The 22,112-nt window shown below is 44.6% G+C and overlaps 1 protein-coding gene across 1 annotated transcript in view; it reads right to left on the reverse strand.

Moving 5' to 3' along the window:
- Window positions 1-3,546: 3,546 nt before the first annotated feature.
- The window catches only part of nup153 (nucleoporin 153), a 58,494-nt gene continuing 39,928 nt past the window's right edge, over window positions 3,547-22,112 (reverse strand). Inside the window, 10 exon segments of the mRNA XM_080735820.1 lie at window positions 3,547-5,486; window positions 8,404-8,587; window positions 10,001-10,219; window positions 11,020-11,402; window positions 11,945-12,284; window positions 12,676-13,539; window positions 15,919-16,107; window positions 17,750-18,355; window positions 21,303-21,404; window positions 21,772-21,856. Of these exon segments, the coding sequence (XP_080591946.1) occupies window positions 5,393-5,486; window positions 8,404-8,587; window positions 10,001-10,219; window positions 11,020-11,402; window positions 11,945-12,284; window positions 12,676-13,539; window positions 15,919-16,107; window positions 17,750-18,355; window positions 21,303-21,404; window positions 21,772-21,856 (3,066 nt within the window). The 3' untranslated portion in view covers window positions 3,547-5,392.

Here is a 22,112-nt window from a genome sequence, read left to right on the forward strand (position 1 = left end):
ACTCAGTTATGCTGTGTAACTGTCAAATCAGTGTAGACATTAAATCAAGCGAATACAGACAATTAACATATAATCCCTGTCTAATCACAGCAATGACAAGCAGTAATAGCTGCCTATAGCAGGGGTCTTCAACAGGGGGTCCGCGGAGGTACTGCAGGGGGCCCGCGAAATTATTGCTTAAAAATATTTTTTTTAAGTTTTTTTTTTCACATTCATGTAAAAAAAAAAAAAAATCATGATTCTATCCATTTTGAATAGCTTGAATACATGATTACTATGCAATTGACAGATTGTTATTATTGACATTGGTTCTCAGTTAATAAGTAGTATGTTTAGAAATGGTAGTGGTACGGCCCACCCTGCTCGCTGTAACTTGTACATGTTTAAAATAAAAAATATGTCGTAGCCCCGACCCAACCACCCTACGAGGTGGTAGGGTAGGGGGTCCCTGCTCCATCTCCCCATCAGTTTGGGGGTCCCTGGCCTGAAAACGTTGAAGACCCCTGGCCTATAGCATACTAAACTAAACCACATATTTTATTCACCAACAAAAAACACTGTCTCAAACAGCATGAAACTGTATTCATATTTAGTATAGAGCATCGCAGCGGAAGTGGTTTCCTGGTGTCACTTAATATTCCTCATTCATTTTCGCCATAGACTTTTACAAAAATATTTATAACAATTATGTTAAGCCTCGAACCAAGCCATCCAGGATGGCAGTGAATCATGACCATACAACCTTTGATCCTATGTGAAAACATATTTTAATATTACATTGATACACTACATTTAATAACTACCCATTGTTTAGCGATTTTCAAAATGTTATTTTCATAGAAACAAAGGTCTTGTGTTCATGATTCACTGCCATCCTGGATGGCTTGGTTCGAGGCTCAACATAATTGTTATAAATATGTTTGTAAAAGTCTATGGCGAAAATGAATAGGGAATATTAAGTGGCACCAGGAATCCACTACCGCTGCGATGCATACATATGTGCTTAGATCACAGGTTGACTGGTAATTCTGGACAGTCAATTATACACAAATGAGTGGCATCCAGAATGAAATGAGTTGGCAGGACGGGCTATGTTTTTTTTACCCAACTTACCCTTATTGATGTAGCCCAATCAATACTACTTAGCCTACAGTTTAGGTATAAAATAAATATGAGATGACGCAACTGGATTTACAGTATCTATGACTTCCACTTCATTCATTTACTTCACACAAGGGCGACAAAGACCATTGAATAAAAACAGATCGTGGTCAGGTCTTTGCAGGCGCGGTATTAAACATTTAGTCGATCAATACTGTGCTTTAGTTTAGTTACTTGTCTTTTGGGCACAACACCCAAGAGAAGTGTGCCGACTGCCGAGATGATTTGTGTTGTGTTCTATATGTTGAGTGGTTCTCAACATGTTCAGGTCGCGACCTCCAAAATATTATTTTAACTGTGGACCCCCCCCCAGGGAGAGGCATTACATTTTGTATAACACGGTTCTATTGTGAAAATAGCAGATCTACATGCTTGCTCACAACACCTCACTCATTGTGACATTGTACAGTAGATCTGCCATTTTCACAATTTCTGCCTCCAATATTGGACAGGACAAAGTTTCATTTGTCATTTTAGAGGCATTAGTGTCCTTAAATTGTCACTTTAGAAATGTGCATGCATACTGCATATACTCTCTTTACACTTAAACTTTAGTTTGTTTACTGTTGAGTGAGAAAACAATGTTTCACATTAAGTTAATCATCTGGGGACCCCCCAAAATAAATTGGGAACCCCCCCCGGCCCAACCCACAGGTTGAGAACCACTGTTATAGGGCAGATCTAATTATCTAGGGTAGGCTAAGCGTTTTCTTAATGCAGTAACTGTGCTGCGACGCACATTACTGCATCCTCATCTTGGAACATCAAGCCTCTATCAGAGTCCGCGGTGAAGAGCTATCCACCGCAAACTTTAAGTGTAAAGCTTTCCACTCAAGTCAGAAAATCAGTGGAGGCCATCATAGTCAGTCACGGTGAAGTCCTATTCACCGTGACGGACTGGTCCAGGTCGACCAATCAGTGAACGGGGTGAAGAGCCCATCTGTCTGAAAGTAAAAACAGAGAGATGTCGGTTCTCGCATTGGAAAGCTCTTCACCGCGAGTAATGACGTAATGTTGTAGTTTTATGACTCGAAAAGACTACACCACGGTGGATAGCTTTCCACCGTGGTGCTGACTATGATAGGGGCTTTAGGATATCCTACTTCAGTTCAGAAAAGATTTACTCCAGTGGCAAATTACATGCTCTGGCAGATTGCTCTGGTGTTCAGGCTTAGAGTGGTGGAGTACATTGGCTTACCATCCACACCAAAAACCCAATAATGGGTCAACCCATTTAGGCCTGAACACATTATGACGCAATATTTTATGCTTTAAATATAAAAAAATAGCAGATATACAAGCTCACAGCGCGGCACCGAGTGCCGCGCTGCGAGCTTGGTAGATCTGCTATTTTTGAAAAATCGTGAAAATTAGAATTTTGACCCAATTCTATAAGTGTCTTTTGAATCCTTCTAAGATTTTTGGAAAAACCCTATGTTTCTATGTCAGCAATCTGGCCAGCCATCGTCAAAGAAAAGGTCCTTTTCACTTAACTGGAGCTCAGTTAGTCTGTTCTTGAGAGACTACTATGTCAGAGGTTCTCAAACCTTTTCATGTGAAGGACCCCCAAAATGATATGTATTTGGCCACGGACCCCCATTTCAAAATATCTAGTTCCAGGGACCCCCCAGAAGCAAAATTTGAGTTACAACCGTTCGCTTTGAAAATACATATATTCAAAGTTTTGCACACATTTTCACGACTTTTTCCAATAATAGCAGATCTACAAGCTCGCAGCGCGGCACTCGGTGCCGCGCTGTGAGCTTGTATATCTGCTATTTTTCACTGGTTAAAGCAGTCAATAATTCTAGGTCTAAATGGGTTAATAATAACCCATCCCAAAGAACCCCTGGACTAGTCGACCCATTTAGGCCTGAAGGCAAATCTGTGTCACTTTAGATTTGAATGAATTTTCCCATTATTTTATACTTTAACTATTAAAAAAATAGCAGATATACAAGCTCACAGATCTGCAATTATTGCTATTTGTGCAAGTCTTTGAATATTTTTGACCCGATTCCACAAATGTCTTCTAAATCAGTGGTTCTCAAACCTTTTCATGTCAAGGACCCCCAAAACTACATGCATTTGGGTGCGGACCCCCATCTAAAAAATGTGTTGTTCCAGGGTCCACCCAGAAGCAAATATTTGAGTTAAAATGTTTGCTTTTAAATATATATAAAAAATAAAATAAAAAAGCAGATCTACAAGCTCGGAGCGTGGCACTCGGTGCCACTCTGTGAGCTTGTAGATCTGCTATTTTTCAACAGCTAAAGCATTCAATAACTATAGGCCTAAATGGGTTAAAAGGACTAATTTCCTTTTTAAAGTTCTCCACATGACAAAGAACACAAACGCTCAACGTTTAGTTTTATTGATGGCAATTACCAATGGTTTTTATTTTATCACTCATCCAGTAATAATCATGGCTTTAAAATTAAATCGACTTTTCCTTATCATCCAAAGTCACCCTAGTCCATTTAAACAACGATAGAAAAATATATACTTAATACTTTGTACAATACTGGTTTTGGTCCAAACAAAAGTGGATCAGAAAAGCCAATATACCTTTTTTTTTTTTTTAATCTTCAAAGGCTCCCCAATTTGCATTTAAGTTCCTTTTAAATGGATTCGGGCAACTTTGAATCATACAGGCATTTACATCATAAATCCTAAAGACAAAAGAAAACGCTGAATGCAGTCGAGTTGGAAACACGAAGAAAAGAAAAGAAAAAGATATTCAACTTCACAGATTAAAAAAAAGAAAGAAAAGCGAAAGAAAAACAAAAATCACTATTTACAGGTTTTTATAATAATATTCAAAGGCCAATTAAGAGAGAGAGAGAGAGGCAGAGAGGTAAAAATGACGAGAGACGAGGAAGGAAGGAGAAGAGAGACAAGAGGATAGAGGGAGAGAAGAGGAGAGAAGAGGAGAGAACCAAGGGGAGGATGTTGCAAAGAGCAGGAGAAACTGAGTCGAGCGAGAAGAAGCTCAAGCCCAGAAGAATGGAACAGATTGTGGACTCTTCTTTCTATGCATTTACAACGTCGTCCTAAACCGAAGGAGAAGCGCTCCTCCTCCTCCTCCACAGTGCATGGGGTGTCGGGCTGCCCTCTCCCCAACCCGTCCAGTCCCACCCCTATACTCCCCCGTTTTTATTTTAAACATTCATTTGCTTCTCGCCACCTCCTTTCCGCGGTGCCATGGTGGCGGCGACGACGACGACAACTCCAAATCGCCTTTTTTCAGACACACTGCACGCAAACACGTGCAAGCGTTCACGTTCACACTCGCACACAAACACCTCAACATGTACAAAGAAACCAAACGCACCCTCAAGTCTGTACACGGGGCGGGCTGGGGGGGGAGAAAATACAAACAAAAAACAAGCACACGTGGTCTCATTCTCTCTCATCCTGCTTCTACAGACAGGACTCACACGCACAACGCCTCACAGTCACATCATCCAGGGTACCGATTTAACCCAAGTGGTAAGAATCGGACCTTCCGAGACTGGGGGTGGCCAATTCTAACACTGGAGTTAAATGAATACCCTAGATGTTTGAGTGTGCTTGGCTATACGTCTCAGATGGCCGCCCCATCCCGACCACCTCTTCTGCACGTCTCACACACATCACCTGACCAAACATACTCTGATCAACCATACTAATTAACCATAGGGATTTTTTTTGTGTGTACACTCGCAACTCTTTAGATTTGCGTTGTTTTTGCCCTTCTAATTTTATTACAAAAAAAAAAAAGTCATGCCTAAAGTCTAGCAGACATTTGCAGGTTGTTGAAAATATAGATATATATACGCGCGCGTCTCTCTTTTTTTTGTTTGTTTTTGTTTCTTGTTTATGTTGAGCAGAGGTTCCTTGCTTGATTGTGTTTTTTAGTTGTCATTGTCTTTAAGTTAAAAGCCGTCTTGATATAATGTTGTCCTGTAAGAGGAGCTCCAGACCAACAGCCCAGCCTTCAGGATAAAGAGCCCGTCTCTAAGAGCTCAGTCTGGGCTAGCGGAGGCTCCTCACACAGCCTGGCCGAAGACCCTTCCTCTCCACCTTCTTCAGTGTTTAGTCCAGGGTGACACCGTCTCCTCCGTCCAAGCCTTCAGGGCGGGCGGGCAGGCGGTGCTGCTTTAAAGAGTCTAGTCAAAAAGAAAAAAATAATAAAGTCAAGTCTAGTAGGTTTCGGCAGGTCCCTGTCGTCCCGGGAGGCTGAACCGTTCTACTTCCTGCGCCGCACGGCCGTTTTGATCTTGCGTCCCGAGATGGTCTGCTGTCCGCCGGCGGGGGAGGCTGTGAACGAGGACTTAGTCGCCCTGGAGAGAGAAAAAACAAAGAAAACGTCTGTTATTATGGTAAATGGTGCATTTTACCATAATAAAATAAACTCCCGCTACACTTAAGACAGGCAGCCTCTGTGGATAGCTTTAAAGCACAGCTCAAGACCTATTTCTTTACTCTTGCTTTTAGCTGAATTTTAAATCCCTGTGGTTCTATTGAAGTCTGCACTGTTCTGAAAACCTTTTTTTCCTTACTGTCCTTACTGATGTTAAAAATGTTCTTCAATTTATAATACTAGAAGCTCGGCCGCCCGTAGTCGGCGCCCTGGCCAACTCGGGAACAATGTAAATAGGGGATGAATGCCCCGCCCTTTAATGCAAACCCCATTATACCTGTTGTCATAGGATCTGTTTTGACCATCTGTTTGCGTGTGTCCATTTATGCCCATGGCTTGTGAGATGCGTCGGTTATCTCCATACATAGAGATTCAACACGTGCAAAGTACAGGAGTGATGTCAGAATGAGTCAGCAGAAGTGATGTCAGAATGCCCATATGCCCAAATATGGAGATCTCTGTATCTGTGTCCCCTTTATGCCCATATACGGAGATTGCGTCCATTTTACGTCACAATGAGTCAGCGCTTGCGCCGATACATCCATTTATGCCCATATATGGAGATGTGCGGCCGAGCATCTAGTCGGCGCCCTAGCCAACTCGGGAACAATGTAAATATGCCCATATATGGAGATCTCTGTAGGACCCGTTATGCCCATATATGGAGATGCGCGGCCGAGCGTCTAGTCGGCGCCCTAGCCAACTCGGGAACAATGTAAATATGCCCATATATGGAGATCTCTGTAGGACCCGTTTTGACCATCTGTTTGCCTGTTTGTCTTTGAGTCAGCAGAAGTGATGTCAGAATGCCCATATGCCCATATATGGAGATCACTGTATCTGTGTCCCCTTTATGCCCATATACGGAGATTGCGTCCATTGTATGTCACAATGAGTCAGCGCTTGCGCCGATACGTCCATTTATGCCCATATATGGAGATGGGCGGCCGAGCGTCTAGTCGGCGCCCTGGCCAACTCGGGAACAATGTAAATATGCCTGTGTTGTCATAGGAGTGTGGGGTCATGTGGTGTACGTGATGTCAGAGCCTTTTATGAAGTGATGTCACAATGACATGATTTCCTCCGGAACAGCCTGATGTCAACAATCAGCTCCGCATAAGGAGATTCCGAACGTTTTGCGCCGTTTCGGAAAAAACGCGCGTCGGGTCGGGTCGAGGCCGGGCACTGCACTCCGCGCCGCGGCGGAGAACGTGCGTGCCGAATCTGAAGCCGGTGGGACGAACGGTTCTCGAGATACGCGGATTACATACACGCAGACAGACAGACAGACACGCAGAGACTTCTCGCATTTATAGATAGATATATAATATGATATAATATTTGTTCTGCTTTATTGTAATCATGTGTCTTTTTTTCTGTTAAGCACTTGTGCTTAAATTTCTGCTCTGTAAAGCGCTATACAAAGGTGCTATACAAATAGTTTTATTATTATTATTAAGGCGCTTTACAATGATTGTCCATTACATTCATCCACCGATGGCAGAGGAAACCATGCAAGGCACCAACCTGCTCATCAGGAGCAGTTAGGGGTTCTAACTCTGGGGGAGCCCGGGATCGAACTGGGGACCTTCCGGTTGCCAAGCGGCCACTCTACCTCCTGAGCCACTGCCGGCCCCTTATCATCAACAAGCTCAATACAGTGGACTGGGCATTACAGGGGCACTATACTAGACAGCATTCACATGTCATGGTGTATGGGTGCTTGTTAACCTTCTGTTCACCAGTCTTTCCAGTTTCCACTGTGGAGGAAAGCCTGGTATTTGTTCCAAAAAGAGCACTGTGCTCTGGTTTAGAAAAAAAAAGGCTGTGGTTCCGGTGGTTGGTTCCAGTTGGCGTCCCATTGTTTTTGTTTTATCTCTCTTGGCACGCTCACGCTACGAGTTACAATAAAAGATGGACATACCAAACATTATCATACCCAAAGAAAGGAAATGATTATACAAATGTAAACTATTTTAAACTAGGGGAATCATTTTGGTGGTGCAAAAAAACTACAAAAGCTCACAACCGGATCAGAAAGCAGAAAAGGGCTTAGATCCCAGGCTAGGTGCTCGTATGCATTTACGTGGCCCAATGTCAACTTACCCTATGTTGAACGCAGGGGGCTGTGACTAACATTAACTTACCCTATGTTGAACGTAGGGGGCTGGGCCTAACGTTAACCTACCCTCGCAGGGGGCTGTGACTAACATTAACTTACCCTATGTTGAACGCAGGGGGCTGGGCCTAACGTTAACCTACCCTCGCAGGGGGCTGGGCCTAACATTAACTTACCCTATGTTGAACGCAGGGGGCTGGGCCTAACATTAACTTACCCTATGTTGAACGCAGGGGGCTGGGCCTAACATTAACTTACCCTATGTTGAAAGCAGGGGGCTGGGCCTAACGTTAACCTACCCTCGCAGGGGGCTGGGCCTAACATTAACTTACCCTATGTTGAAAGCAGGGGGCTGGGCCTAACATTAACTTACCCTATGTTGAAAGCAGGGGGCTGGGCCTAACGTTAACCTACCCTCGCAGGGGGCTGGGCCTAACATTAACTTACCCTATGTTGAACGCAGGGGGCTGGGCCTAACATTAACTTACCCTATGTTGAAAGCAGGGGGCTGGGCCTAACGTTAACCTACCCTCGCAGGGGGCTGGGCCTAACATTAACTTACCCTATGTTGAACGCAGGGGGCTGGGCCTAACATTAACTTACCCTATGTTGAACGCAGGGGGCTGGGCCTAACGTTAACCTACCCTCGCAGGGGGCTGGGCCTAACATTAACTTACCCTATGTTGAACGCAGGGGGCTGTGACTAACATTAACTTACCCTATGTTGAAAGCAGGGGGCTGGGCAAAGCTGAAGCCTCCTGGTGCAGCGGGTTGAGGTGTGATGGAGGGGGTGGCGTTGGGGGCAGCAGACCCTGCTGACCCCCCTCCGAAAGCAAAGACCCCCGCAGAGCTGTTGGTGGCTGCTCCGAACGCACTGGCTCCTCCGAACGCAAAGCCTCCAGCTGATACAAGAGAGAACACCTCAGTTGTACATTAGCCATTCATAAATGAGACTCTAGCAAAGAAAAGGTGTTATAATATTCACTTAAATGGTAACCAGAGCGCTCACCCCAAAACAAGTTTAGGTTTAGGTAAGTTGTGCTCAAAAGTAAAACCATTCGTCATTATTCTCCGTTCCGCGACGGTGTTGTGCGCACAGAACGGACAAGAACAGCAGACCTCCAAGTCCAAGCTCACATCGCATCTGCAACAAGCTGTGATGAGCTTATCCTGTATATCAGCTGTTATCGTACGCAATGCTGTTGCGGGGGCAAAGTAGCCTACAGTATGTGGAGGGGAGCAGAGCATCTCTTCTCTCTCTCTCTCTTATCTTATAGGCTATATGAAATCTATAGGCTGAAGTGCCCTGGGTTAGAGTGCATGTTCAATAATGTGTCTCACATGCCTGGAAAAATAGCGCCTTTCCGACTGCTTATTTCATGAAGTATCTCCCAAAAATTGCATTTTATCAGTGGATGGAAACAGGCAAAATGCGCATTTTCTTTTTTCGACTTTTTGATGATTCGCTTCCTATTTTCGAAAAAGCTTTATGGAAATGCTACTACTGTTTTACTGAGGTTAAGTCTAGGAATAAGGTTAGGTTTAAGCATAGTTTTTTCTGAAGTTACCGGTACATCTAGGAATACTTGGTGGCGACCGTTCTGAGGTCACCGGATTTGACCTGGGGTGAGTGTGTTTTGGGGCGAGCCTTCTTGTATTCTTTAGATGAAGACAATATTCACACATCAACACCAGGCATTGACACTAAGGCTTGCCCACCTGCCCCCGGCAGGTAAATAAAACTGTCGGGCAGGTGAAGTTTGCTTTCAGGTTGCCCGACCGGGCAAGTGCTCATTTATAAACACAATACGAGATATCTGTCTAAGCACCTGAATGTGGCCATGTGTGCGCCGTCTTCTGTATGTGGAATATAAACTGTTCACCTTTAATGTGCTGTTTTTACTGTTGCTACAAAGACATATTCAAAGCTACCGGTATGTAGGTATTTGGGATGCGGTATGACATTTTTTATCGCACAGCCCCCGAAAGTAAAGAAATAAGTGTTAAATTGAGCTGTAATTAAAATATTACCTATCATTTTATAATGGACGATTTACTTTTCGGGCAAGTGGGCATGACCTTTGGGCAAGTAGAACATGACCTGTACTTGCCCTATGGGCAAGTGCCTCTGAGACCTTAGTGTCAACCCCTGAACACATCAACATACGTCCAATGCAAGCTCAAAAGGAGTTATATTTCAAAGCTGTAACTCAGGAAAAAGCATGCTTAAAATAAAGAATGGAATCCAAGAGGAAACTGATCCTTTACGAGAGGAAACTCTAGTCAAAGTGTGGACGTCATAAAAAGCCACCTACTTGGCGTGGAGTTGGCAGCAGCACCAAACACAGGGGTGGAGTTGGACTGCTGCCCAAACACAGGGGTCGCGTTGGGCTTGGCCCCGAAGGCCGGGGTCTGCGAGGCTCCGCCCGTGAACGGGGAGGGGGCCTGGGATTCAAACCCTGAGCCGAAGGAAGGGGCCTGGCTGGCCCCGAACCCCCCAGAGGGCGCTGGGCTGAACACGAAGGGTGAGGGGGCTGCAGAGAAACGGAGAAGATAGTTTAATTTATTGTGTGTCACTAAAAGCCTAGTGTTTCAAACCACACTACAGATCCATTGTGTAAAAAAGCATCAGATGCCATAGCACCCCAAATTGACTGAGGAAACTTCCCCTGGACTTCAAACAACTCTGACTTCAGAAGGTTGACATTTCTCTAATATTGATCCTTGTTTTGAGGTCTCATGTAATATTGTAATATTCAGAAATATGGACTTTTGATATTCATGAGCTGTATGCCATTTGTCCAAATTTGTTCCAGTACGTTCCAATTGAAGGCATTTTCTACCCTTTTACAGAGCTTCTTCACCCAGCAATTATTTTATACTTTAACTATTGAAAAATAGCACATCTACATTAAAAGCTCACAATCTGCTATTTATTTTAAAACTTTTTTTTTGCAAATCTTAGACCATAGATTTCTCAAAGCAAACTTTTGTAACTCAAATCTCTGCTTCTAGGGGGTCCCTGGAACAACATATTTTGAGACGGGGGTCCGCGGCCAAATACATGTCATTTTGGGGGTCCTTGACATGAAAGTTTGAGAACCCCTGATTTAGACGATTTAAAAAAAATAGCAGATCTTCAAGCGGTTCCAGGTCTAAATGGGTAAAGTACTGAGCGTTTGTCGAAAGCATGTAACGGTTTTGGGAGACGCAACAAGTCTGCCTTGAGAAGACTAGTCTTAACACTAGAGCCTTAACACTTTCATTACACAAAAATCATTGGAGGCAAAGGATGGTAACTTCAGTGTCAGGTGTTTCAGAGCGAGATGCAGACCTGAGGAGGCGGCGGCAGCGGGGGCCGCCGTGCTCCCGAAGGAGAAGGATGGAGCAGCGGCGGGAGCCGGAGCCGCTCCGAACACGAAGGGCTGGGAGGGGGTGGAGCTGAGGGAGGAGGCCACCGACGGAGGAGGAGCAGGGTTCTGGCTCTCCTGACTGCCTCCGAACAGGAAGCCCTTGGCGGGGGGAGGACCGTCGATGGACGAGGACGCAGCGGAGGCTGCCTGGCCGAAGACGAAGGCTCCTCCGCTGGGGACCGGGGCGGTGGAGCTGCTGGTGGGGTTTCCAAACAGACTCGGGGCAGGGGCGGAGGAGGTGGAGGTGTTTCCGAACAGACTGGGTGCCGGGGCGGCGGTGGTGGTGGTGCTGCTGCCAAACAGACTAGGGGCAGGGGTGGAGGACCAAGGTTATTATAGACCGAAAACTAACTAAAAAACTAAAACCAGAATGGAAAAACATTTTAGTTACCTGAAATAAAAATAAAAACTACGCTTTTTAAAAAAAACGAAAACTAACTGAAAAGGTATTGTGTGTTTACAAAACTAACTAAAATAAACTAAAATTATAGAGAAAATCTCCTTCGTTTTCGACTTTTGTGGAAATAAAAAATAAAAAAACACCAGTTGGTGAGGTCAAAGAGAGAAGTTGTAAGTCTTAACATTCCTGCCACTCAACAATATGATGTTTTGTTGATTTTCTTTATTAGAAAATACTTTTTCCAGAGCTTTTCTAATCTCACCCCTGACAAATACCCCATATTACGTAAAAGACTAAAACTAATAAGAACTAAAGTAAAACTAAGCATTTTCAAAAACGAAACTAGCAACCTCACTTTAAAAATTCAAACTAAACTGTAATTGAAAACAAAACCTCAAAACTAATAAAAAATAAAAACTAATGGAAAAATCCAAAACTATTATAACCTTGTGGAGGACGAGGACGTGGTGTTTCCAAACAGACTGGGCGCGGGGGCACTGGAGCTGATGGTGTTGCCGAACAGACTCGGTGCTGGGGCGGACGATGTTGTGGTGTTGCCGAACAGGCTGGGTGCCGGGGCCGAGGAAGTCGAGGTGTTCCCAAATAGACTCGGTGGGGGGGCAGACGAAGTTGTGGTGTTTCCAAACAGGCTGGGTGCCGGTGCGGAGGTGGTGATGCTGCTGCCAAATAGGCTGGGTGCCGGGGCAGAGGTGGAGGTGGTGGAGGAGGAGCTGGTGCTGCCGCCCATGAAGGAAAACGCGGGCGGTGTTGGAGCAGCAGCAGAATCTTTTAGGAGAAGAAAACAAAGTGTCAGAGCTTTTAGAGTTGAGCTGAAACATGGAATGTGATGGTAATGAAAAAATACCCCCCAAAAAAACACAACAGAACGACTACATCTGGCTTTTTCCGGTACCCCAAAAGTGTCTGGGCTCTGAAGCGTGGCCTACATCTGGCCTAGATAGACGTAGGTCGGACACGACCTACGCCCTGGCACAAAGATCTTTACGTTTGTTGTCAATGAAGAGCACCGCTCACTTCACACTTCAATGAAACAAAAAAATATTCTGATATTCTGTTTTAGCTGTGATTTTTGGTGGGTAAAATACCACTAATTTGCCAATGGCAGGCCCTTTTGAAACCGTCAAATGTCTACATTCATTGGAAAAGGTTCTCTGACCTGTGGCACTCTGTCCGAATGCAAAGGAGGGCTTGGGCAGTTCCGGGGCGGGGTCCTTGCTCTTGTCTGCCGGGTTGCCGAAGGAGAAGGCGGGCGCGGGCTGCTCTTTGGGAGGGTCCGGCTTACCGAAAGAGAAGCCCCCTAGCGTGGCGGCGGGTGCCGGCGCGGGGTCTGCCTCTTTGCCGGCGGCGCTGAACTGGAAGCCGGGATCCTTCTTCTCCCCCGGGTTCCCGAAGCTGAATGACGGAGCGGCCGGCTCCTTTTCTGAGGATATCGAAGAGCCAAAGGTGGAGCCCCCCAGTGGGGCGGGGGTGGTGGTCAGTAGGTCGGACTCGCCGACACCGACAACCGCCGCCGATGAGTCACTGGACGACGCCACGGCGTCGCTCTCCTCCTGCGAGGCGGCGGGGACAGCGGGGGCGTCGTCGGACGACGAGCTGATGGCCGTCGTTTTCTCCTCGGGTTTTGAAAGTCCAAAAACGGGCGCTCCGGCGCCGAACGCGATTCCGCCGCTCGCTCCGAACTTGAACCCGGAGCCTATCGCTTTGGGCTCCGAAGAACTCTTGTCCTCGTCGGCTGCGGCAGGGGCGGAGGTGACCCCGAATTTAAAGCCCTCGCTGGAGCCGCCGAATTTGAACCCCGACGAGCCGCTACTGTCTTTGTTTGTCTCCGACGAGGAGGAGGAGCCTCCGAAGGCTGCACCGAACTTGAACCCGCCCGTGGCTGCGGGTGAATCTGAGGAGGCGGGAGCCCCGAACTTGAAGCCTCCTGTGGAGGAGGAGGAGGTAGAGTCTGAGGAGGAGGAGCCAAACTTGAAGCCTCCTGAAGCCGAGCCAGACGTGCCAAATGTAGACGAACCAAAGGCTGCACAAGACAAGACAGAACAACATATTATTGACTGACTGGGTATCATAGGAGCCTACAGGTTATTTAAAGGACAACTCATTTCTTTTTTTACAACAAGGGTTAATATTTTAGATTGTAATTAGAGAAAAGAAAAGATGAGTGTTAAAATGTTTTCATTTACTGCTTTCTATCTTTTTAGACAAAATAAGCCCATTCCCAAGATGCACCGCAATCTTTCATGGGCAGATGTGACTTATGGGGACTGGTAGTGTTACTGTAAATAATAATAAAAAAATCACTGGCTTATCATGTCTAAAAAGACATTTAGCCACTTGCAGGCACCCACTGAAATCAAAGTCATTAAAATCGCTAAAACTATAGAAGGCAATACATGAAAACATTGTAACACTCAACTTTTCTTTTCTCTAATTACAATCTAAAATATGAACCCTTATTGTAAAAAAAAGTTGTCGTTTTAAGTCTTAGTGTGTAAAAACAGTCTGCTAGAATCGAGTTTGAAACAAAAGTACCACTCCAAAATGAATGCTGCAACTTTCAGTAAACATTTCCTATGCCTGCATCATTATGGGTTAAATACTTTGAGCTTGTAGATCTGCCATTTTCGGTCTAAAGATGTGGTTTAAAGTAGCAAAACTGAAGAGAATTATGACTATTATTGAAGTCATAATATCATGCAAGTAATTCTGCGGCACCTCTGGACTTAGGAAAATCTGGGGCAAGAAATCTGTGTTTCCCAACCCTACTAGACAAAATCACCTATGTGCCGCCACCAGGGGGGGGCAGTGCTCCATAATATGTAATGGTGTTTCCTTATGGAGTGCCAACTTCCATCCTCATCCTCCCTGCATACATAAGCAGGGGTTGACACTAAGGTCTCAGAGGCACTTGCCCATAGGGCAAGTACAGGTCATGTTCTACTTGCCCAAAGGTCATGCCCACTTGCCCGAAAAGTAAATCGTCCATTATAAAATGATAGGTAAGATTTTAATTACAGCTCAATTTAACACTTATTTCTTTACTTTCGGGGGCTGTGCGATAAAAAATTTGAATATGTCTTTGTAGCAACAGTAAAAACAGCACATTATAGGTGAACAGTTTATATTCCACATACAGAAGACGGCGCACACATGGCCACATTCAGGTGCTTAGACAGATATCTCGTATTGTGTTTATAAATGAGCACTTGCCCGGTCGGGCAACCTGAAAGCAAACCTCACCTGCCCGACAGTTTTATTTACCTGCCGGGGGCAGGTGGGCAAGCCTTAGTGTCAATGCCTGCATAAGGCCTCTGGGGTTGCTTACTTCAGTGGTTTTCAACCTTTTTAAGCCCCCAAAATAATCATATTTCTACTGGGGACCCCCCACCCTGTACAATCACTTGGAATTGTAGGAATTGGCGTTGCGAGGTGTTGTGAGCATGTAGATCTGCAATTTTCACTATTTCTGCCTCTAAATGTTTGCCAATGTTTGACCAGAAAGACCTTAAATTGTCACTTTAGAAATGTGCAAATACCCTGGCATGTATGCTGTACACGTATGCAGTATGTTGTTCTGTTTACTGTTGAGAGAGAAAACAGTGTTAGTTCACCCCCAAAATGACTTTATTATTCATGCCACGGAGACTTGAGTTCAATAATCAATTTTTTGTATTTGTCACATTCCTATGACAAAAATGTGATTAGTAAATTTACCCCCATGATTCTGGATGGGGACCCAAATAAATGCATGGCCCTGGATGGGGAAACCGTCGCCCGGGACCCAAACTAGTGAAAACAGCAGATCTACAAGCTCACAACGTGACAGAGCTTGGGATCCCGTGTTGTACTGTATACGGTTGTTTCAAATGCGTCACACACAAAACACAGGCGAACATGGATGCTACAGAGCCCAGCAGGTTATTGTATTCCTACTAGGGGTGGGCGATAGTGATAATTATCGCTGAGACGATACAATGTCTCCATGATATGCCTTTTCAGGGGTATCGTATATATCGTGACACAATTGAGGGAGCCTTGTAAAAAATCCTGTTTAATCGTTAATATGAAGATTCATTGCAGAATTCAATTCAAACCTGCATTTTGGTCTAAATCGGTAGTTCTCTGACACTCTGACAGTATACAAATGAAACCAAATGGACCCGTAAGGGTCCATTTGGTTTCATTTGTATACTGTCAGAGCTACATACTTGTAAAGTTGAATTTAGACCTCCCAAAAGGAACCCAGAGTCTCTAGTTTTTGTCAAATAACTTGAAAAACAACTTTAAAAGCCAACGTGAAAAAGAGTCATGATAAAATTGTGTATCGTGATACAGCTTGGGAAAGAATTGTGATACTGTATTTTTCCATATCGCCCACCCCTAATTCCCACTAGTTTACCTTTAGGCTCCACGGTGGCTCCTGGCTTGGGCGTCTGGCAGGCCACACACAGAGTGTCTGCAGGCTTGTTCTGCACACAGCAGACGTCACAGTCCCAGCAGCCCTCCGGCTTCTTGAACTTGTCCCCGAAGCCCAACAGAGGAGCAGCCGACAGGGCCGATGAGGACGCTGGGGCTGCAGTCGATGCTCCTGTTGTCGTGTTTAAGAGACAAAACGTTAGCTCTCATCATGCTATCGATTTGACCAGTGATAGAATGGTGTTTGGGGCAGGGGTTCCTAAACCTTTTTGGCTCAGGGCACCCATATTACATATTTTTTTCCTCCGAGGCATAATTTTCACTCCCAGCTTTGTGTTTAATTGAGTAAATCAGAATTGCGTTGTACATACAAATTAATTCACCTCCATATAAAAGGGAAACAAGGGCATCTTTGCCATTATTCTCCCAGAGATTGTGTTGCAAGGAAAATGTTGAGATAATAGCCATTTTGGTTAGAACTGAAAATAACTTTTTACTAAGTTTTAAATTATACAAAATATTATTTCAGTCCAAATGAATTGGAAATATCAAATTATCTGGCGGCACCCCTGGACTGCCATCAGGGCACCCCAGGGTGACCTGTCACCCACTTTGAAAACCCCTGGTTTAGGGGCTGCAGCTAATGATTATTGTCTTAGCAATTATTTAATCGAATTGTTTTTAGGTTAATTAGAAAAATGGAGAAGTGCTTTCTTTTGAATTATGTCAACACAGTTGAAGTGAAACAATTATTTTGCACAAAAACACAGAAAGCATCTACAAACAAACATTGCATCGAGAAAACTTTTTTTTTTTCCTTTTTCTTTTGTAAAAGTGGAACTAAATTAATAGTTCCTAGTCCCCAAGAACTATTTTATGAACATTGATTAAATTGATTACTTCCGATTAGTTACTTTTATAATTTTTATCCTACGATTTTCTAACCCATTTTTTCCCGGCACCAACTGCCTAATCTGTAATCCTGGGTTCTGCTCTCTCTCTGCCAACCTGGGGAGAGCCCTGAACTGAGCTCATGCTTCTTATCACCTGACAGGGGGGAACTTCCCCGGTTTGGACGTAGCGCGTGGAAGGAACGCCTTATTCCAACCAGTTCCTTTTCCAACCAGTTCCTTTCCCCTCCATCAGGCGCCCCGGCTGGCCAGGGGGAGGCATTATTGAGACCAGGATTACTCATGTTTTTGTGAGGGTATCTACCTCCCACTTCCGATTAGTTGATGCAACCCAAAATGTGTTCCACAAATGAAAACCATAATAGGGCATTCACGAATAGTGATTTTTTGTATTCGAATTATTCGACCTCAAACAAAGTATTCGAATAGTCAAATATTCGACATGACTTGCCAAACTGTCAAATATTAAGTAAGCAAGAGGCGAACATTGTGAAAATAGCCGATCTACATGCTGACAATGCCTCGCATTGCGAAGCGTTGTGAGCATGTAGATCTGTTATTTTCACAATATTTATCTGCGGAACCGAGTCATATTAAATGTAATACCTACAATTCCAAGTGCTTGTCAGGGTGGGGGTCCCCAGTTCAAATATGTTTATTTTGGGGGTCACAGCCTAAAAAGGTTTGAGAACCCCTGGTATGGCATTGACAACTCATTCTTATGACTTCCTATCTAGCAAAGCTTTATAAACTATATATTTTTTAAAGAGAAAACAATAAAATAAAATTAAAAAGCGAATATTCGACTTTGGTGAACAAGTAGAATAATGACTTTGATATTCGAATAATCGAATATTTGGTGAATGCCCTATGGTTGAACCACAGCACAGTAACAGCGGTTACCTGGCTTAGGGCTCATGCAGGCCACACACTTGGCGTCCTGGCCCCTGTTGTCCAGCATGCAGGTGTCACACTGCCACGCTCCCTCTGCCTTCTTGAACTTGTCCCCGAATCCCAAGAGCCCCGCTGAGGAGGACGCAGTCTTAACCTCTGAGAAGGCTGAGGATGAGGGGGGCAGAGTCAGAGAGGGCTTCACCCCGCCGGTGCCCGGCTTGGCTGTCTCGCAGGCCACGCACTTGAGCGCCTCCGCTTTGTTCTGCACCAGACACGTGTCGCACTCCCAGGTGCCCGCGGGCGGGGCAAACAGAGCGCCCAAAGCGGGCTTACTGTCCGCCGGTTTTGACGAGGACGACGAACCGGGCCGCAGCGAGGTGCACGCCACGCATTTGTTGTCCGAGGGTTTGTTTTGCACCAGGCACACGTCACAGTCCCACGTGCCTGCTGGAGGCTTGAACAGCTCACCCAGCCCTGTAGAAGAGGAGGAGGTGGTGGTGGTGGTGGTGCTAGAGGAGGAGGAGGAGGAGGGGGCTTTGGAGTCGGTGGAGGTCTGCTGGGGGGCTTCAGGACCAGGAGAACTCCGGGCTACAGGGGAGGAGGAGCGGGCAAAGCCTGCACAGAGAGAGAGAGAGAAAACCAGAAGTATTAGTTCAATCCTATGAACACCAAGGGCAAAATGTTGACATTACATCGATATTAATCATGATTGCACATGTTTCACGATTTATTAGTTGCTGTTCTTAAAAGTTATTTCGTAATTTACTTTGTTTAAATTATAATGTTTTAATATTGTGATGTTGATTGTTCTGTATTGTAACCTCGGCTACATTGAAAATGAGGGCTTGCCCTCAACTGTACTTCCGAGTATAAATAAAGGTGATGATATTGTGATACGAGGTTAGGGATTTGGGATCTCGTAATGTCACAAACAAAATAACGACTTTAGTGGTTAAAAACAGCAGACCTACAAAGACTTACGCAAGCTCATAATGCGAGCTTGTTGAGCTACTATTTTGTAGGGCTGTCTTCGACACAGGATTTATGAAGTCGATTCGAGTCGCGGGGGTTAATCCGACGCGTCGACGAATCGTTTTATAGTCTACTTTGTGTAAAAAAAAAAAAAAAAAAGTGTTGCTTTAAACCACGTCAACATAATAGAATAATACATTAAGAGATGAATTGAATACACAGTGTTTTTGGTGATATCGGTGCGCGAGCACAAATGTTATCTGCATAGCAGTGTACAACCATAGAGTTATAACACACCGTTAAAACAAATAAAACATCTCCGCTGTTTCAACTCTGCCCCGTCTCTCTTAAGCGTGCAGTAGAGATGAGACATTCGCGAACGATTCCGCTCTCTTGAACGGCTCTTTTAAATGAACGATGGGATCCAGTCCGCAGTCGCGGGACACAGAGCACTGACAGAGTAATGAGTCAGTGTCGAGAACGGATTCATTTCAGAAAAGGATCATAAACAGGTGAAGGCACAGCTCCCGCTTGAGCCAGAAGTGTGGACATGTCATGGACGCAAACACAGCGAAACACAATCATTCATCATGGATTACAACACTGGAACAATTCAGAAGCACTTTAATTAGAAAATGTAACTTGTAGCCTACACTTGTGTATGTTAATTTGACTTTGAAGATTGTTTACTACTTCGTGGACGCGCGTTTGTGCTGTGGCAGGTTATTTAATATGGGATTTTGACAGCGTGCTTCCTCCTCTTAACTTTTTCGCCGCCGTTGACAGTCCTCACCGTCATTGAAAGGGTTAATACCATGGCGCCGTTGACGGTGAGGACTGTGAATCTTACTGTATATACAGTAAAGATATTATTACTTACTTAATGTCGCTCCGGTCCCGCTCGCATCGGTAATGTCGGCGATTTGTTTACAACGCACGTTGGGCGTGCACGCGAAGTGAAGCTCCTCAATGTTAAGTCAATGGAGAGGCCCATAAAGAAACTTCATTTAAACAAAATAGCCATTTTGAGACATTTTGCAGCAGATCTAAATGTAAACAAGGCACAAGGCAGGGCGCAGCCATCTTGCCTCTTCTTGTCCCACACTGTCATGTGACTAGATGACGTAATCGTTGCCGTCAAGTGATAATCCAAAAAAACAAAAACAACCCCCTTCCGGCCCTTCAAAATAATAGCGGCGGCCGACGGAGGAAACGACGTGGCGCCGAGGCACCAAGCAACCTTCAGATTAAGAGGCAGTAGATGTGTTAACGGAACACTGTCCCGGCTCTGAATGTTTTAACGAAGCGGCGGTTCTGAACCGTTCTGGCCGTTCCGTCTCACTTTCAACCCGACGCTGGTGCGAGACAATAAATAACTGTTCGCCAATTGCTACTTCTCATTGGAAGTACATGACACCACACCAGTCCAGCAGTGCACCGCAGTACTGGCAGTAGTAGGCTAACTGGTGATATAAAAAAATATATATTTTCGCATCGACTCAAACAATTGGCGTCGATTCCCGGGGCTTAAAACGACGCGTCGATTCGTCGATTTTTAGAAGACACCCCTACTATTTTGGGGACGATAAGTCTTAATTGTATCGAGGCGTTAGGTTAAAAGTCTTGTGATATTAGAGTTTGTCCACATGTACCAGCCCTATCTTCTATTCTACATAACATATTGTAATGGTAGTTCCTCATGTACCAGCCCTATGAATCTCATATTCAACATAACATATTGTAAGGGTAGTTCCTCATGTACCAGCCCTATGAATCTCATTGCGACCGTCAGGGAGCAGTTTACTATGAAAACCTCCACCGGCCGTCCGTCCGTCCGTCCGTCCGTCACACGTCACACCTTTGCCCTGCTCATATCTCCGCATCAGTATGACATCACACCACATGTGTACACAAACCTTTGTGTACGTTGCTGTGGCAACAGTCTGTTGTTGCTGGTCTGTTAGTGTACGTTAGCAACCACCTTAGCAACCATGGTTTTACCCTAGCAACCAACTGTTTACCCTAGCAACCAACTGTTTACCATAGCAACCATGTTTTTTTACCCTCGCAACCAGATGTATCCCAGATGATGCCCTGTTAGGAGATCCACACTAACAGAATCCATATATGGTCCTACCGACAGCTGCTATAAGCCAACCCTGGCGATAAGGTCTGAGTCGAAGAAATGCTTCTTTCCTGGCAAGAATTGCCCCTTTATACTGTAGGGCTCGTTTGTGTATTGTATGACATCACGCCACATCATCGGCTGAGGACTGTGTGATGTCATCATATCTCCATATATGGAGACATAAGTTGCTCATGCCCAAATATGGGCTGGTGAGGTCAGACTTAGTGTGATGCGTAGGTTATCTCCATATATGGAGATTCAACTTCAATGAGTAACCATGGCAAACTGTCAACTGCCCGTATGTCTTGATAATTGGTAAAACAAACTTTTGGCCTATTTGTGGAGATAAGCGACCAACGGTCGCTTATCTCCCGATTAGGGAGTCTTACTGGTATTTAACATAACATATTGTATTGTTAGTGTACCAGACCTAACATGACATATTGTAAGGTTAGTTCCTACCTGGGGCTTTGAGGAGGTCCAGCACACTGCCCTGCTTCAGGGACTTGGCTGGTCTGAACGGCCCGTCAAACTCCTCCGTGCTATTGCTGCTGGTGGTCTTCACTGTGTGGGGAAGATAGATATATCTTTATTATCCCAAAGAGGGAAAATCAGTTACCCAGAGGCAGCACAGCAGTTTAAGATTACAAGTTACAAAGCAGTAAGAAATTAAAAGTACTGTTGTGTACAGTCAAAAAAAGCAAGGAACAATAAAAAGAAGAATATATACATGAAGTGTCAAAAAGCTGTCACAATAAAAGAAGAATATATACATAAAGTGTCCAAAAAACATTCAATGCTCATAAGTGTCACGTCACACACAGATAGCAATACTCAAAGCAGAACTTAACAATGCAGTGCCAAACTAAAGTGTTCATAACAGGCAATGCTAGTCAGCATTGACATTCAGTCAGGTTGTGTGAAAACCCACCTGCTGTCATGAGGGGCAGTGTCAGCTGACCGTTGGACATGGACAGATCCATCTTTGCTACAGGTGCACTGAACGTAAATCCAGCCTGGATGGAGACAAACACACAGCATTAAAAACAAAATAAAACTGTCTGACCCATGATATGCTTTCTGGCTCCGATGCCAATACTTTTGATGGATAATCTGTCAGTTCCTCAGTTTACATTTGTATTTGAGAACACTTAATTTATAAGCAAACTAATACATACAAATACACCTTTTGATTGATAGAAATAAGTGTATATTAAGTATTATTAAACTTCAACAATAAAATAACAAAACTTTAATTATACGATAAACAAG

Source organism: Nannobrachium achirus (genome assembly GCF_963921795.1).
Source record: "Nannobrachium achirus genome assembly, chromosome: 10".
In the NCBI taxonomy this organism is placed as follows: Eukaryota; Metazoa; Chordata; class Actinopteri; order Myctophiformes; family Myctophidae; genus Nannobrachium; species Nannobrachium achirus.